At 41.7% G+C, this 18188-nt stretch overlaps 1 protein-coding gene across 2 annotated transcripts in view; it reads left to right on the top strand.

Moving 5' to 3' along the window:
• Window positions 1-15749, top strand: part of prickle2 (prickle planar cell polarity protein 2) — a 328576-nt gene extending 312827 nt beyond the window's left edge. For both annotated transcript variants that reach the window (XM_003223588.4, XM_008114998.3), the window contains one exon: window positions 12509-15749. In XM_003223588.4, coding sequence (XP_003223636.1) covers window positions 12509-13377 — 869 coding nt within the window. In that variant the 3' untranslated portion in view covers window positions 13378-15749. The remainder of the gene's footprint in view (window positions 1-12508) is intronic.
• Window positions 15750-18188: the final 2439 nt, after the last annotated feature.

The following is an 18188-nucleotide window of genomic DNA, read 5'->3' as shown; positions in this document are numbered from 1 at the left end:
GCTCTTTTTAGTCTACCTCCAACCCTAAGGAGACCCTCATTGTCCAGGAAGGGGTTCAAGTCCTTTAAACAACTATTTTTGGGCAAGGATGCTTTTCTTTCTAAACAAGCTATTTCTTCTGAAAAACACTGTCTTTGAGTGGATCTCAGGATGACTGTTGAGGCTTTCGAAGGATCTTGGGGCTGAATTGCACCACTGTTTTTTGTAGTGATGTAATGTATGAGCCTGGCTATGGCTGCCTGAAGTCTAGTCCATTTTGAAAATCTTTCGAACTTGGCTGGATTTAAACCTTGCCTTGATAAGTCTTGGCCATCGATGGTAGATTTGCAGGACTGAATTTCTGGCAATTCAGTGTCTTTGAGCACGGAGATGCTTTCTGGAAAGGAAGGATTTTGAAGACATTTGGGTCCAGTGATCCAGGATGACTTGGACAACTTTGCGGCTGATGTTCCTCGGGATGTCACATCTGCCGGATTTTCTGAAGTGGATATGTAATGCCACTGCTCTTCTCCCTCCGCACACACGCTGGCTGGTTCAGCGTAGTTGCTTCTGAAGAGGTCTTCCACAAACTGGGTGATCTGGGTCTTTACCTTCGGATCCTTTAGCATCCTTCTTCTTAAGGACAGGAGACGATGAAGGGCAACATCTCTGTTGTTGGGTAGAGATGGTCTTTCCGGCTTGAAAGGTAAAGGTGCTATCCAATTACCTTCAGGGTCTTGAGTGACTTGGTTGTTCATCATCTCAAGAAACTTCTGATCATTTTTAGAGAAGGCTGTTTGCTCATCTCTCTCTGTGACTTCGATGATGGAAGAGTAATCGGGCATTACTCCCTGGCAGCAAACTGAGATGTGGCTGGCACATCCTTGCATTAGTGAAGGCCTTTTAGTGACAGGCTGGAACATCTTGTTCAGGCAGACTGGGCCTAACACCGTCCATCCTAAAGGCAACTGCTGGGCCATGGGTGATCCCTTAGGACCTTCAATCTGGTTGCTAACACGGAACAGTGTGGGACAATCTGCACCGATAAGCATGACGATGTCTGTTTCCAAGTCTAAAGCTGGAATTAGATCTTGAATACCTTTGAGATGAGGATGGGCTTGTACCACCTCCTTCGTGGCTATCTGTTCTTTGTTCCTGGGAATCAGGCTGCATTCTATAAGGTCAGGAAGATCGTACCTGACCTTTTGTCCGACAGGCGAGATTGTGAACTTTGTTGCAACTCTGCCATTCATCTTATTCTTTCCAGAACAAGTGGATATGGTGTAATCTATTGTCTCGGTATGAAGGTCGAACATGTCGAAGAACTCTGGGGTTGCAAGAGATGCGTCACTTTGGGCATCCAAAGCGACGTAGACCCTTTTCTTATTCCACGGCTGCTTGTCTGGATACACCTCTGCCAGGCAGATTGGGTGGCAAATCCTTGGCTTGTTGCTATTTTGACAAAGCTTGGTGCAGGCAACTGCAGGAGCCTTGAGGGCTACCTGAGGTTCTGTAGGCTTTTGGTCTTCTTTGGTTTCTTCTTTGGCAGGAGAATTTGACTTTGCTTTGAATTGAGGGGAATCAAAGTTGTGCATTGCAGAGCAATGCTTGATGCTGTTGCAGTGTTGGCATTTAACCTTTTCTTTGCAGTCTTTGGAGAAGTGAATAGTGGCGCCGCAGCATCTAAAGCACACCTTGGCCTTTTGAATTATTTGGAGTCGTTCTTTGTAAGGCTTCTTTGCGAACTCTCTGCATTCAGCTAGGCTGTGTGGCCTTTGATGAATGGGACAGGATATGCTGTTGTTGCTGACTGGTTGAGCAGAAGTTGCAGGAGTTGCGTCTGTCATCTTGACACTCAGGTTCCTTCTAAGATCTTTGCCCTGGGCTTTGTCTTCTTTGGAGATCTTTTCAGGCTTTAAGTCTTGGTACAAAGCGATAAGACCTGTCTGAGGGTCATTCCTCTCACGGGCTGCTCTAGTGACGAAATCCACCAAAAAGGTGAAGGGTGGGTATACATTTGCATTCTCCTCTTTGTACTTGAACACCTGTTTCCCCCAAGCTTCTCGAAGAGGAAAAGGAAGTTTGCAGAGAATGGCACTCTGTGACGTGTGCTGGTCCAGACATGCTAAACCTGGCAGCTCTGGATTTCCTTTGGCTGAAGCTAGCTCTAGTAAAAGATCACTAAAGTCCCAAAGCTGTTTGCAATCTTTCATCTTCAGTGATGGGAACCTGTTGAGTCGATCCATGAGGGATGCTTCTATCTCAGTGCTCGCACCGAAGCGCTGGTCCAAGCGAGACCACGCTGTGGACAAAGCTCTTTGGGGGTCTGCTACATGAGCAGCATAAAGTCTTTTTACTTGCTCAGCTGAGCTGGGTCCAAGCCACGCCATAAGAAGGGACAGTTCTTCATCCGCTTCTAGCTTGAAATCTCGAATGGCCCTCATGAAGGTGATTTTCCACAGAAGGTAGTCATCCGGTCGGTCAGTGAATTTCTGGACGCCTTTGTCTCTGATGTCTCTTCTTGGATTTCTCAAGAGGGAACCCAATTGAGACTCCAGTGTGTAAGGGTACATCTGAGGAGTGTGATGTGGCGTGACAAACTCAACGTTCTTCGGTTGAACACATCTTTTCGCGATGGTAGGCGATGCTGGGTTCAGCAGATTGCTGGCAGGCAGCACCTCTGAAGCCTTCATCTTCAGCGATGGGAGAATTGACTTGGTATGCAGGGATGAATGTGGTGGTTCACTCCCGGCCATGCCTTGCCAATGTGAATGGACATCTGGATGTTGTTGAAAGACATCATCCTTTCGTTCCCAAGTAGACAGGTGGTATCTCTGAGGCCTAAGTAGAGGAATGGACTCTGACAGAGATGGCACTCTCCCGGCCGTGCTTTGCTGTACTTCTGAGGAATGGGCTGGCCTTGAAGTTGCGAACACTGGAACAGGTGAGCGATCTTCAAGGTGGCAAAAGGAGATATGACTCTGCACTACAGGTGATTCCAGTTGCAGATGTGCTGAAACCTTTGCTGTAGGCTCTTGTGTTGGCAGGAAACTAAGGTTTTCTTGTGTTAGTTCCTGTGATAGGGCTTTGGCTAGAACGTTAGCTCTGACTATCTTTTGTGCTGTGTCTCTTTTTACTTGAAGCAGATCTAGATCCCGTTGCAGCTCATCTTGCTTGGCTTCAGCCATTGCAAGCTCTATTTCTCTCTGGGCCCTGGCCTGTGCTAGGTCAGCTTCTTGTTGGGCCCTAGCCTGCGCTAGATCAGCTTCTTGCTGGGCCCTAGCCTGAGCTAGGTGAGCTTCTTGTTGGGCCCTAGCCTGCGCTAGGTCAGCTTCTTGTTGGGCCCTAGCCTGCGCTAGATCAGCTTCTTGCTGGGCCCTAGCCTGAGCTAGAAGCAGTTTCTGCTTGGCTTTAGCCTGTTGAAGGAGGAGTTCCTCTTCATTGAAGGCAAAGTCTTGCCTAGCCATTTCTGCAGACGCCTCTGCTTCTAAAACCTCTTTTCTAATTTTCAAACGGACAGCCTCTCTGTTGTAGTGGGCTGCTTTGGAAGAAGTACTGATGAATGAGTGTGTGGATTGGGAGGAACTGCTATGCCTAGATGAATGCTTGGATTTAAGGCTAGCATCATTAGATGGAATCTTGAGCAGACTGGATCTAAGGCTTACACATGGGGAGCCTTGAACCCTTTCTTCTGCACCTTTGAATAAGGAACTGGGCTCTGGTTCAGATAGAACCGCGCTGTAACGCCTCCTCTCTTCTTGTAGGCTAAAAGAAATTTCCTTAGCCCTATCTAAAGACTCTGGAGTGTTAATTTTGTTCAGTACATAGATTATTTCTTCTGCAATAGCACTCCCATTATTGAAGGCCTTTACAAATTCTTGCCTGAGAATTTCCTTTTCCTTTGGGCAAAGGGATGCCCTTATTGCATCAGCTATGGTCGGCAGGTTTTGCCAAGCTCTGTTAAACCTCTGCCTAAGCTTGCCTTCCTTCTGCAAAAGGCAGAGCATTGTTTTCTCTGTGGGGTGCCTTTCTCTGACTGGGCGGGGAGATTTGACCCTTGTTTGCAAAATCTCATTGCTATGACTTGACATTCTGTGAAATTCAAAAGGAAACTTATCCCAAGTTTCAAACAGTACAAAATGCAATACTATATAACTATACAATTAAAGGCACACAAAAGGGCAATGCAATATTTTAAACAAGAAAATTAAAACAGCTGCTTAACTGGGAAGTTAAGCCTGGGCTTTCATAAACTTGCAGCAGGCTTTGAAAAAATGGCAGGAACTGCAGAAGGTTGGAATTTATTGCTTTGCAAACTGGTTTCTGGAAGAGGCTTGGTAGAGCTGTAAAGGCTGGCTTCTGGAGAAATGTATCTACTTTGCAAAAAGCTTGATCTTGTGCAGTTGCAAGAGCTGAATGTAGCGATTTGCTGGCTTGCTTGATAAACAGAAAAGGCGGGGAACCTAGCCAATGTTTCAATTTTGCAAAGGCTTGGCTTCTAGCAAAATGTATCCACTTTGCAGAAAGCTTGATCTTGCTGCAAATGTCTCAATTTGCAAAGGCTTGCTTCAGATGCAAAAAGGGGGGGAAAGCTTGCAAAGTCTCAATTTTGCAAAGGCTAGGCTTCTAGCAAAATGTATCCACTTTGCAGAAGGCTTGAACTTGCTGCAGCTACAAGAGCTGAATGTAGCAATTTGCTGGTGGCTTGAGATGCAAAAGAGCGGGAAAGCTTGTAAATGTCTCAACTTTTTGAAGGCTGGGCTTCCTTTGACTTCTTTATCTTTAGGAGACTATGGGCTTGGCAAATTTAAGGCCCTTTCACTCCTTCTTTTCCCTTGGCACTTCTGGAAGGCTTCTTTCAGCAGTTCTGGAAAAGAAGGCTTCTCTCTCAGTACTTCTGGAAAAGAAGGCTGCTCTCAGCACTGTGCCGTCGCGCCTGGGGCTATAAACTCTTAGTGAAAGAGGCATGGACGTGACATCTTTCCCCAGGGGATTGCTTCTTGCCCTCCTTTAGGGAAACTGGAACTCCCAAGGACCAAAACACTGTAGTTAACTCAAAAACTGGGTTTATTCTTCACAAAGGGGGTAAAAGAAAATATACATTACAGTCTTTGGTTGTTTAAGTCCATGAAGCTTGTCCAGATCCCTCTTTCTCTGGCTGTGAATGCCGGAGCAAACTCAGCCTCAGTCCAATGACCTATATCTGAAGACAAGAGTCTTCCTCTGTTGCCAAAGGACTGATGTGAAGGCGCTTGAGACTCCTCAACGTTGTTCAGGTTGGCCCTGAACATGAAGTGTGAGTCCCAAGGGTAAGAACCTCAGAATTGGTGCTGAGAGGTAACTTTTGAAGGGCTTTCAGAGCCAAGCCTCTCTTTCACGTCCATCCGATAGAGTGGAATGAAAAGGAGGAAACACAGTCCTACTCCAGGAAGAGGTGGAGCCAAACAGTTTTGCTGAGTGAGCAATATAACAGGTACAAACAACATTGATTGACAGATATAAATAACCAATCCAACTACATTTACAGGGTAAGGGCAAAATCAGGCATGATACAGCAATTCAAATCTTGAAACTTATAGTTTGACATATAAATGGCGCCACTCGCGCCGTCACAATTACTAATGCAGCCAGGATAGATCTCACAATTCCTGTTTTATAGAACAGTGGTTCTCAAAGTGTGTTCCACTGAATCCTTGGGGCTCCACGAAGCATACTGAAGAGTTCAGCGGTTCCCTCCTCCAAACCTTCCCTCCTCTTTCCTGCTCCACCCCTTCCCCCCTCCCTTGCTGCCAAAAGCCCTTTTTTCTCTTCTCTTTCGCCCCCCAGACCCTTTTCCCTCGCCTTCCTTGCTTCCAAAACCCTATTTCTCTTCCACCACTCACGTGATGCTTTGATTCTGCTTTTCCTGCATGGCAGAAAAAGGTTGGACTGGATTCCACTAAAATACTGTTAAGTTTATGTTGGTCAAAAAGTTTGCCCATACCTGATTAATATAATCTAAACATTTACTGGGGCTCTATGAGAACCTTCTGCTTCAAAAAGGGATCCGTAACTGAAAAAGTTTGAAAAACCCTGCTATAGAAAGTTGTGAACATATAGAACAGAGAAGAAACAATATGGTATGGTGGTTTGAGTGTTGGGTTAGGACTGTGGGAGATCAGTGTTGAATTCTCATGTAGCCATAGATGCCCACTGGGTAATCTTGTGCAAGTAATACTCTCTCACAGTTGAAGAAGATATTGGCAAACCTCCTCTGAATAAATTCTGTCAAGAAAATCCTGAGAGGGGGTCACCGTAAGTTAGATTCACCTTGAAGGCAACACCAGAAATTTTTCATGTCAAGAGCCACTTGAGAAACTGCAAGTCGCTTCTGGTGTGAAGGAATTAGCCATCTGCAAGGACATTGCCTAGGGGACACCCAGATGTTTTTGATGTTTTACCATCCTTGTGGGAGGCTTCTCTCATGTCCCCTCATGGAGCTGGAGCTGACAGAGGGAGCTCATCTGTGCTCTCCTCGGGTTGGATTTGAACCAGCAACCTTTAGGTCAGCAACCCAACCTTCAAGTCAGCAGTACTGCTCATTGTATATAAGCAAGCAATAGTTATCTAGTGGAATTGCGAAATGAAAGCTTTTCTGTTCTAACCATTTGTTTTGAAACTAAAGAAGATAGAATTTTGTCCTGCATGTAATCCATAGCCCTTTGCTTCAGGTTCTCACAATATTCTTCCAAAAGAAGACAAGAGCAAAAATTCTAATGTACCAAAACTGATATTTAATGCTGACTTGGTATGTGTTCAGCAGCACTGTAAAACCATGAGTTCCCAGAATTGTAAAAAGTATGGTTCTGATAGATAGCAGGTCAGCATTGTTCTGAATTTTCTGGTTATGGTTTAAAGAGATATCCTACCATCCCAACTTATTCTCTTTATAAAGAGAATAAGAAATCAAAAGGACTTGTCATCATGAGATCATATACTTACTGTCATTTGCCAAAAAGCTAGTATCCAGAAAACTCTGTTTGCAGAAACATATACAATTGCATTTTCTCTTCTGTCCCCAGACACCCCTCCCTTAGTTCAGAGAATCTATAAACAGGAATTGGACAGAGAATTACAGAAGAGATGCATGTCTTGGGTCCAGCATAAATGACAAAGAATTTGCAAATGAGTTTGTTCAGAAAGCTTGTTGGAAAAAGACAAAAGCTGAAAAGAACAAATGCCAAAATAAACATTCTGTGTTTGATTTTAAAGGTGGGGGGGGGGGGAGGAGAAGGGGAGACTCTATTCTAATTGAAATAGTTTCTGAGCTCTGTCATCCTGACAGCCTAGGCGTTTTACATTCTTGCCAGAAACAAATCCAGCCCTCCAGTAATCAGAGAATCCCATGTGTCTGTTTCGTGGGGCGGAGGCGGAAGAGGAGGGGAGGGGGACAGAAAGTTGGTCTCTGGCAGCAAAGAAGAACATTGACCCAATTCTGAATATATCCCAGTACTCATGTGGGGATGGGCACTTTTCTTTCTTCCGCGTAAGATGCTCCACTAACAAGTTAATACTTCCACCCATTGATCTCAAGGCTGTTTGACTTGCAGCTCTAGGGGAACCTTTTACATAGCCGATTTTTCTCCAGAACTCCAAGAGAGGAGAAAGACAGGAAGAGCTAATGAGTGAGCAGACTGACTGTCTGTATTTCTATCCAAGGAGGTATGCATGGCTGATGGCTGATATTGGAACTGGATGTGTGGAAGAACATAGAGTTGGTAGACTCAGGTCAAGTTCTTACTTTTCCCTTCCCTCTTAACACATAGTGACAGTGATATGTGATACACTGTCATTGTGTTATGTCCCTGGAGGAATGTCCTGTGACACCGGAAGCCCTCTAATACAATGCCCATTTGTCCGTCTAGCTAGCCCAATATTGTCTGCTCTTGCCTGTCAGCAGTTCTCCATTCTTGCTGCAACCTGATGTTCTTTGTCACATCTAATTTCATCATAAAGCATTCTTAGACTAGCAATCTAAATTGAAGGTCGTGAACACTAACATTTTAAATGCCTACAGTAGGCCTCTGGTGGCGCAGCAGATTAAACTGCTAACCTGCTGAACTTGCTGACAAAAGGTCTGGAGTTCGAATACGGGAAGTGGAGTGAGCTCCCCCTGTTAGCCCCTGCTTCTGCCAACCTAGCAGTTCACAAACATGCAAATGTAAGTAGATCAATAGGTACTGCTCCACCCAGTCATACTGGCCACATGACCTTGGAGGTGTCTACAGACAACGCCGGCTCTTTGGCTTAGAAATGGAGATGAGCACCAACCCCAAAGTTGGTCATGACTAGGCTTAATATCAGGTGGAAATCTTTACCGTTACCTTACAGTAGGTTTGTGCTCAATCTGACCGTCATCCTATGCAAGGCATTTCATTCTTCATTGAGAGACCATGGAAATAGCAGCCGTTGCCTGGTGGAAGCACTTTGCCACAGTTACATCTCTCATAGTAGACTACAGCCAAAAATAAACAGTGGTGACCATTCAGTAGCATCTGTAAGTAGATGGAATAATTATTTCTGAATTAGAAAAAAAATAGATAAATATGGCTGGGGTTTGCTGCACTCAATGAGTGAATGGTACTAAATCAACTAGATTTTGAAAGCCTTCTGGTTAGACCAAGCTTCTGATTTTGTAGAAGAGATACTGTTTATACTCCAAAATGAGCAAAGGAATGTGAAATGCAGACATTAAAAAACCACATCAGCATTTTCTTGAAGGAATTCAGTACTCATGATATATTGAACAAACTGCCCAAAGCTCTGAAATGACAAGGAATATGGTGTGTTTGAAACATCACTGAATAATACAAGCTGCCCAGGAGAACAATGCTGTCCTGTTAGCTTTTGATGATTCAGAAATCACTGGCTAAGCTTGTAGCCTAGGAGAGGAACATTACATTATAGTAGTTAACAGATGTAATATTAAGGCTTTGTATTTATTATAGCTAAGTCTATGATGGTGGTTTTCATGCTTTAGGGAACCTCTACTTCTTCAGAAATTTGTCACGAGTGGCTTTTTTGGTAAAGGGATCCATACTGAAATACAGGCATTTATTAAGGACATTTTGCCCACAATGTGTGGATGGTGTTCCTGAGAAAACATTGAGTATGTCTTCATGTTAAAGAGGGCAGTGGCTGAGAGGCCACTGTTCAGTTTGAACTGGGTTGCTACCCTGGGACTCTGTGAAATACACTAGAAATTTCCAGCAGACAAGCAACAAAACAAGTGTGTGTGTGTATGTATGTATGTATGTGTGTGTGTGTTTCCTAAAGCCATTATTGCAAAATGCAGAAAAATAATTGTGTCATTCCAGGATCCTTGAAAAAAACAAGTTTATTGCAATATTTCACACACACATACATAGGCCAATATAATCAGTTAAAAGGTAAACAGTTAACCAGCTAAACAGCTGACAACCCTATTTGTTATGACCCATAAAATGACTCATTTATATATATATATATTTTCATGTCAGAAGCGACTTGAGAAACTGCAAGTTGCTTCTGGTGTGAGAGAATTGGCCGTCTGCAAGGACGTTGCCCAGGGGACGTCTGGATGATTGATGTTTTTACCATCCTGTGGGAGGCTTCTCTCATGTTCTTCCATGGGAAGCTCAACAGATGTGAGTTTACCCCACTCCCCAGATTTGAAGCGAAAACCCTTTGGTCGACCAGTCCTGCTGACACAAGAGTTTAACCCATTGCGCCACCGGGGCAATGAAATTAGATATTAATGATCTGCATTTTTGCATTTATTATTTTATGATAAACAGAAAGCTTTTTCTAGTGTGTGGATCATTTCTGGAATAATGTTTCACAATAGTGAATTGGCTGTTTCTAGGAAGTACCTGTATAGGCAATTGAATATTTCATAGACTGAGTTGCAGAAAAGTGAGTGGGTAGCCTGTCTCCTCAACTATATCTCCATATTTAGGTGCACGAGTGAATCTTTTAAAATTTAGTTGGAAAGAATAACACAAAACTTTGGCCTTGACTAGATAATATCCTGGAACAATTCTTTTTGTAGGCTAGCATGCCATTCCATGATCCAGATTTTCAGTAGTTACTCAATCTGAGTTACCGTAATCTGTCACCATTTTAGTGGGATTCAACAGAGGCACATTATCATCTTCTGTAATATCACAAAGGTGCCCATGTAACGTATGGGCAACGAAAAAGGCAGTGTTTCTCTTCTTTTCTCCTTTCTTCCAACCACAAATAAATCACCCACAAATACTGAAGACCATGGATTCCCAGTATTCAGTAGAGAACTAAGGGTGCACCTGCACTATAGAATTAATACAATTTGACAGTGCCTCGTCTAAATGCTATGGAATAGTGGAATTTGTAGTTTGGTGAGGCACCAGCCCTCTTTGACAGAGAAGGCAAATTACCTTTTAAAACTCCAGCTCCCATGATTCTAGAGCATTGAGCAATAGAAGTTAAATTGATGTCAAACTGCATTGATGTTTCAATATATATTTTTGTTGAAACTGTAGAATAAGAAGCTAAGCATAGAAAAGAAAGCATTGGATATCACCAGAACTAGACACCAGACCCATTATACAGCAGAGTTTAGATCTCAAACTGCTTGGCTGGAAATCTATTAATATTTAATGGGAAAGACCCATGATTATGATATATTGCCATTATATTTTCAAGCTTATCACCACAAGTGTTAAATGTTGCAAAAATGGCTAATCCTGTGCTCCGTTTGTGTCTGTTTACTACCGCCCTCTTTTGGAGAACAACAGAATTGTCCCTGTTTCAATTACATGGTCTTTGTACAAAGACCCCCTTTTCAGATTACAATAATGGGTTTTGTACAAAGTGAGACATTCAGTCACACGGTGAAAGAGAGTGACTTGCTGAGGTGCCAAAGTCAGTCATCTGATGTTTGGGAATTTATGAGCAGAATATAACTCTCAGTGAAGGAGCCCTTGTGAGTCAGAAATATTCCATGAACAGCAGACATAAAGTATATAGCCCAAGCGAGAATACATGCTACAAAGGAAGAGGTTTGCTGCCAATTCATACTTCTGAGCCTATAGAGCTGGCAAATGTACCACTGCTCATAGTTTGGGTCCATGTATCTTTCTTCTTTATGATTGATCTCTTTTAGGATGAGCTTCTTATAGGATAGTGTCAATGCCTATAGTAGGCCACAGTACATAGATGGCACACATAGATGGGAAACATTTTATTTGCTAGGTAAGTCTGCCTTATATAATTGTCCAACTACAGTCAACACCAATGGACATTGGGAAGGGGCATGAAGGAATTGACATCAAGAAGAGAACTGGGAGCTGCCCCAGGCTCCATGGCCAACAGCATCAGTGGGGCAATAGCCATGTTGGAAAGGGATGGCTATTGCTGAAAGTCAGGATTTTGAAGCTGAGGAAGGATAGGAACCTTTGCTTAGTTTGATAGAGTTTTATAGTATCTTCTCCTGATCTGAGATCTGTTGAGGTTTAATGCTACAAGAGCCCCATCTGGATCTGGTCTGGCAATTTTAGCAATGGGAGTCTATCTCTCAGAGCTCCCTGCCTAAGAAATCCCAAGAAAGTTAGTAGAGTCTATATTTTTTCTTCGCCTAGATGGTTCAGATCTATCAAGAGTGACAAGCAAAGCGAAACCTTGCTATTATTACAACTTCTTTTGTTCTTCCTCCAGTAAATCACACATTTCTTCTCACTTCACATCTGACTGGAAGATTATTTCTGTATCTGAGCTAAATTTGAGAAAACATTTTCACTCATAATCTTTAGACTGAATTTTTGACAGTCTGTTCTGACACTGGTGAAATCCAAGGATATTATATTCTATATTGCTTATGTGATCTGTACATGTGTACAACTGAATTAAAAAATATTCTCTCACATGAGGTAGTATTTAGCCTGTGGTAATTCTAACTGTGTCATGTCTCCATTTCATTCAAGGTTGCTCCATTTCTACCAAATGGAGTTGAAATGATCTTTGTAAATTAGAAGTGGGCAACATGTGATGCTGATGCCCCATATGTCTTCCCTCACAAGTACTTGGACTTTAAAAGGGGCAAATTGTCAGTCTTTGTATAGCAGTTCACCGTTTAAATAGATTGCAGGAAAACTGCTTTTCAAAGCCAGCACTGTACTTCTTGCTGTTCTCTTTTTTCCCCGTTTTGTTTTGTCTTTTTACATGTTTTGGCAGTTCATGCAGCTGCAGAGGGACAGAAATGTGACCCCTGGTGCCACTGCAATCTCACTCCCATGAAGTCCAAGTGTTACTGTTATGTGTATTAAATTTGATTCTGATCATGTCAACCATATGTTGACCCTCTTCTGGTGTTTCTTGGCAAGATTTCTCAGAAGGGGTTGCCTTTGCCTTTATCTGAAGCTGAGAATGTGATTGTGATGTTCATAATCCAACAGTGTTTGAGAAATAAACTGAGAATGCCATGTAATATATTTAATTATTTTCTCTTTCTTCTCTTTTTTTTCCCCAAAAGGTCTCTCTGCGGATGGGGGCACCAAGCGACAAGAGCATCTCTCTCGTTTTTCCATGCCTGATCTCAGCAAGGATTCTGGAATGAATGTGTCAGAGAAGATGAGTAATATGGGAACATTGAATTCATCTGTCCAGTTCAGAAGTGCAGAATCTGTCCGTAGCTTGCTATCTGTCCAACAGTACCAAGATATGGAAGCCAACCTTCATGATCTTGCCAATCCGATTGGCTACAGAGACACACCGTCCCGTGGGAGGATGCACCAGAGCTTTGACTATGGTGATGCAATGCCAGGAACTAAATTGGCTGGGCAGGAGAGTGCCAGGCATCCCCCTATGAGTGAGCGAACTCCCAGACGAACTAATCTCCGGGATGATGATCGACGCTCCCGCCACCACAGGCCCCGGCGCTCCAGGCGCTCCCGCTCAGACAATGCCCTCCACCTTGCCAGTGAACAGAGTTACAAGTTGAAAGAAAGGCCCTCTCTACGAGCCCGGGAGGATTATGATCAGTTCTTACAGCAGAGAGGTTGCAGGGAAAGTGTGGATCAGGGTGCACGAAGAAATCTTTATGGTCAGTGCCCCAGGACTGTGTCAGACCTTGCTTTGCAAAACCACTTTACTGAGCGATGGGGACCCTACTTTGCTGAATATGATTGGTGTTCTACATGCTCTTCCTCCTCTGAATCTGACAATGAAGGCTACTTCCTGGGAGAGCCAATCCCTCAACCCAGTCGTCTCCAGTACGTTGCTGGTGAAGACCTGCTTCACAAATATGGTTCCTACAGCATGCCTAAGTCTTCCACACTAGGTGGTCGTGGACAGTTACATAGCCGGAAAAGGCAAAAGAGCAAAAACTGTATCATAGCATAACCGTGTTTTACCCAAGCACAGTGTTGGAGAATGTAATTACTTCATCAACTTGCACTGTTGTAGGTCTTAAAGCGCTTTTTATTGTAACGAAACATCCTGGCAAGCAGGGAGCTGTAAGAAGGTCATAGACACAAGGTCTATAAATAGTCATAATTGTTGGCATGGTGAATATATTTTGCACATTTTATTTTGGGGATGAGAGGGGAGGGATCAAATTTATTTTAGCATGAATAAGTAAAAGTTTATCTCCTTCCTACAACTAGCCACCACCCAACTAATATCCAGTTCACCCATCTGTTTTTAGTTGCCATTGTTTTTGATAACCTGCAGTTAGCAACTCATGTATTCTCTCTCCTTTTTTTGCTCTCCATTTTCATCATTTTCTTTCACCATTCTTCTGCCAGATTGTAAGGAAATGTAAATTAATTCCATGATTTGTTGTGAAAAATGCAAAAGTAAGTGAGAGTTTGGAGAAAATATTTTTGTATTTTGTAATAACTGAGGAATGTTTTTATCTTAGGAGTCACTGGGAAATCCGTGCACATTCATCATGTTTTTTTGGGATGAGCTAAAGAAACAGAGCTTGAGAATCCTTATTTTATTTTATTTGCCATCAAATTTCATCTGGATCAGCAATCCTTTACTTTCTGTACCTGCTTAAAACAAAATGAAAAAGAGCCTTTAGAAAATTAATTAGCTCTTGAGGAAGTTTTGGGGCTCTACTAACACCTTCATTTTATGTTACTCTTTAAAACAAATACAGGCATCTATCACTGGAAATAAAATGAAAGCAAGTTTTTCCCTTTTTCAAATGCAGAAAAAATATAGACCTGTGTCCATTTGCTTGTCCCAAGTAAAAAAGATATATTAAAACAATTATTGAATGGTAATTCAACATTTACCGTATATACTCATGTATGAGTTGATCTCATAAAAGTCGAGGGCAGGTTTTTTGGGTCCAAAATTATCCATTTAGTAGTTAATGATCTGAGAGAAAGGTTAACACTCTTTAAAGAGGGCCAAAATTACCCAAGAGTCACTCTGTGGATTGGGTAAAGTGCCAACAATGCCCCTGGCTTCTATTGCCAATTTAAAAGCCAGAAGTTATGTTGTAGCTGAGAGCTGTTGTTTCTTTTTCATTCTCCTGGGACAGACAAAGCTCTCATATTTCACCACTCTACTCAGAGAGGAGGATGGCTCCTTTTTTATAAGAGTTACAGTACAATACATTGACCCATGGTTAAGTTGGCCCAGGGTCTTGGGTTAATTATTTGACAAAAAAATTAGACTTATACATGAATATATACACTACGTAAATCCCATTGATTCAGTTCATCTCCTCTGGTAGGGATTGGCAGTTGGATTTGAACCCAAAATGTTAAAAAGGTTAAAGATCTGAGTGAAGGCCAAAATCACTAAAATTTCAACTACTTTTTGGGGGGTAAACCAAAACAATTGTAAATGGTACAGTTGTGTGGTGTCAGCATGAACTTGTTTTGAGTATAGAATTGTTTTCTGGTGCTCTAGTTTCCTGGCATTTGTTAACTGCTATTCTTTGCTGAGAGGTAACTTCAGTACTGCCTTCTTCTGAAATCCATAATGAAATGAATACACCCTGATCATGTCAGACATAAAGTCTACCCATGGGAGATAAATACTTCAAACCCATTACAAAGTCAGTTTGAAGGGTCTGTCCTCAGGGTAGATTGGGGTCTGTTTTTTTGGAAGTACAACAAAGCAACAAAAGCTTCAACATGGGTAGTTATATACATAGGGCTCAAAATGTATTGTGTGCTATGGTGGATGTGAGTTATTTCTCTCTCTCTCCCTATATGCTTTAAACAAGTGGGCGTTTGACATCAAGATGTGTACGATATTGTTTCCAGATGAGACAGTGGGAAAGAAGAAATTTGTTTTGTTTCTGTTGTACCTTTTTTTACTTATAGGGCTGCAAATTGGGTGTCAGTAGTCCCCAGCTAGGTAGGAGCTTGCCAACTTACAACACCTGTGTATGGTTCTCTTGAGAATTTTTAAGGATTCTATTAGAAAATACTGACTGTTGAAATAGATGACAAAATGCAAATAGGTGTGAATGGGACTTTAAAAAAAACAGGTGCAAGGGTCCTGCCTCTTCAGCTGGACCTAAGCAGTAGCAATTTTGACCATGGTACAGCAGTGTTGCTGTCTGGCTTTGGAACAATGTGTAACCCTGAGAGAATGGCCAGTGTTGCTTATTGAAATGCAGCAGCATGGAAGGAAACCTCTGGTACAGATGTATCCACAGCACAGTTGGGAATGTTTTTTTGTGCATAAGGAGAATGTGATAACTATGATTTTTCCCCAAAAAAATAAAGAAGGAAAAAGAAAAGAAAGATGGTGATGTATGGAATGAATGTTTTTTTCCAGCTTGAACAGAAAATGTTTTTATCAGTGAATAATGCACCCTATATCTTGGCCAAGATGAGCCTCAACTTGGTTCAACAGGAAAATGTGTGAACACTCCCACCCCCTCCTTTGACCCTCCTTACTCTCTTCAGTCTAGCTTAAAATTATTTACAGAATATGTTTATGTATAAGTCAACCTCACGCATAAGTCAAGGGCAGGTTTGGGGACAAAATTATGGATTTTGATGTGGCACATGGGTCAGTCAAGGGTTATTCCATGAAAAGGGGGAAGCATCAGTGCCAACTCAGGGGACCAGTCATCACTAGCCGCCACCACTATTTTCCCACTGAGGCATTCAAAAAGTTCAGAAGTTGTACTAATACAGCAGAGAGAGTATAGGGATCTCTCTGCTTCTTTCAAGTGATCCCAGGATGGATTAAGCTCTTGCCTTTTGCCACTCTACTCAGAGAATGGGATTGCTGGTTTTTAAATAAGCGTTAAGAAACAGTGTTAACACTGACACACTGATATATCGATCCTGGTTGTTTAGATTGGTTCTAGAATGGAATGTCTAGACTTATACATGATTATATGTACTCTATAAATGACTGGATTCATTTGAAATGAAAAATTGGGGGAATCAAAATCTACTGCCTGAGTAATTCCAAGTGCCTGAGTGCAGCCCACAGCCCTGCTTCAGTTGCCCACTTCGGCTTGTAGGGATAAGGATTCAAATTGCCCAAATTACTCGTGTGGTTTGTTGCATACAATGAATGCCATATGTGTACAAAACCTCAACAATGTCACAGAAACCATAAAACTGGTTCTGAATAAAGTCATATCTGCAAGAGTAATCTCTGGAAGTCATTAAAATCACTTTTTAAACACACATACATTGCATATAGAAATCATAGTAAGCTACTTGCCATGAGCCTCTATCACAGTTGCATAACGTAAAGTGGCACGTGTAGAGATGTGATCAGGCTACACACTCCTTACGTTGAATAGCAGTGTTGTGCATCCTGATGGACAACTCAGTTTCCAACAACCCAATTTACCTCTAAGCTCTGTGTCCTAATCCTTGAACCTAATGCTGATGTTTTGCAATGGACAAAAATGTCAAACCTCTTATGTAGAGGAAGTTACGACAACAACAGGATTCCAGCTATGGTTTATTATGATGCACACAGGATTCAGTGAGCCTTAGTCTCATGTTCCCATATACAGTAGAGTCTCACTTATCCAACACTCGCTTATCCAACATTCTGGATTATCCAACACATTTTTGTAGTCAATGTTTTCAAAACATTGTGATATTTTGGTGCTAAATTTGTAAATACAGTAATTACTACATAGCATTACTGCGTATTGAACTACTTTTTCTGTCAAATTTATTGTATAACATGATGTTTTGGTGCTTAACTTGTACAATCATAACCTAATTTGATGTTTAATAGGCTTTTCCGTAATCCCTCCTTATTATCCAACATATTGGCTTATCCAACGTTCTGCTGGCCCGTTTATGTTGGATAAGTGAGACTCTACTGTACTTTTTTTTTGGAAATTATTCTGTGAAAGGTTCAGGTTCACCTCAACAGTTGCATTCCCATAGGAAAAATATCTAAAGTCTTAATTCATCATTTGTAACAGACTATAGTATCCCATTTTGCTCACATATGCAGAACCAGAGTATAAAAATAACGAGTTTTTCAAAGATATTAATAATCGTGGAACTTATTCTGCACACAATTTTATAAGATTATTTTGTATTTTCTGTGCAGAAAAAAACTGGTGTCCAGAAATCTTATTTCCTGTTCAGAAAATTCATTTTCCTGCACAGAAAATGCATGAGTTTTGCACAAGATATAGGTACATCTACACTGTAGAATTAGTGCAGTTTGACACCATTTTAACTACCATGGTTCAATGCTATGGGATTTGGAGTTAGTTTTTCTGTCAGTACTGGTGTTTCACCAAACTATAGTTTTTACGAACTGTAAATATTATCATCAGTCCAGGATTTTTCTTAAGTTTTTTTGACACTTGAGTTAACATTGTTTTTAACAATTTTAAAAGCATTTTTAAAAATATTATTTCCATCCCTATGATATCTAAAAGTAGCCACCCCAAGGAACAATAATTACTTCCTGGGTTTAGCTATGATGGGAAAGTGAACATCATTTTTTAAAGTTAGCAATAGTAGAAATATATTTTGAAAAGACAGAAGGTGTTGTTTGTAGGCTCAAAAATATATTATTGAAGCCTGGAAAGGGGAACATGCCAGCTTTCATAAGTTATTACAGTACAACTCCCACCTGCCCTAGATATTTTAACTAGTGGTGAGAAATTCTGGAAACTATATTCCAAGGGTCCTCACAAAGAAAGGTCACACGAGTAGCCAGCCACAAAAATCCCTCTCTTCCAT

Source organism: Anolis carolinensis, chromosome 2 (assembly GCF_035594765.1).
Source record: "Anolis carolinensis isolate JA03-04 chromosome 2, rAnoCar3.1.pri, whole genome shotgun sequence".
Taxonomy (NCBI): domain Eukaryota; kingdom Metazoa; phylum Chordata; class Lepidosauria; order Squamata; family Dactyloidae; genus Anolis; species Anolis carolinensis.
Note: the sequence above shows the minus strand (reverse complement) of the source record. Positions and strands in the feature narration are given on the sequence as shown.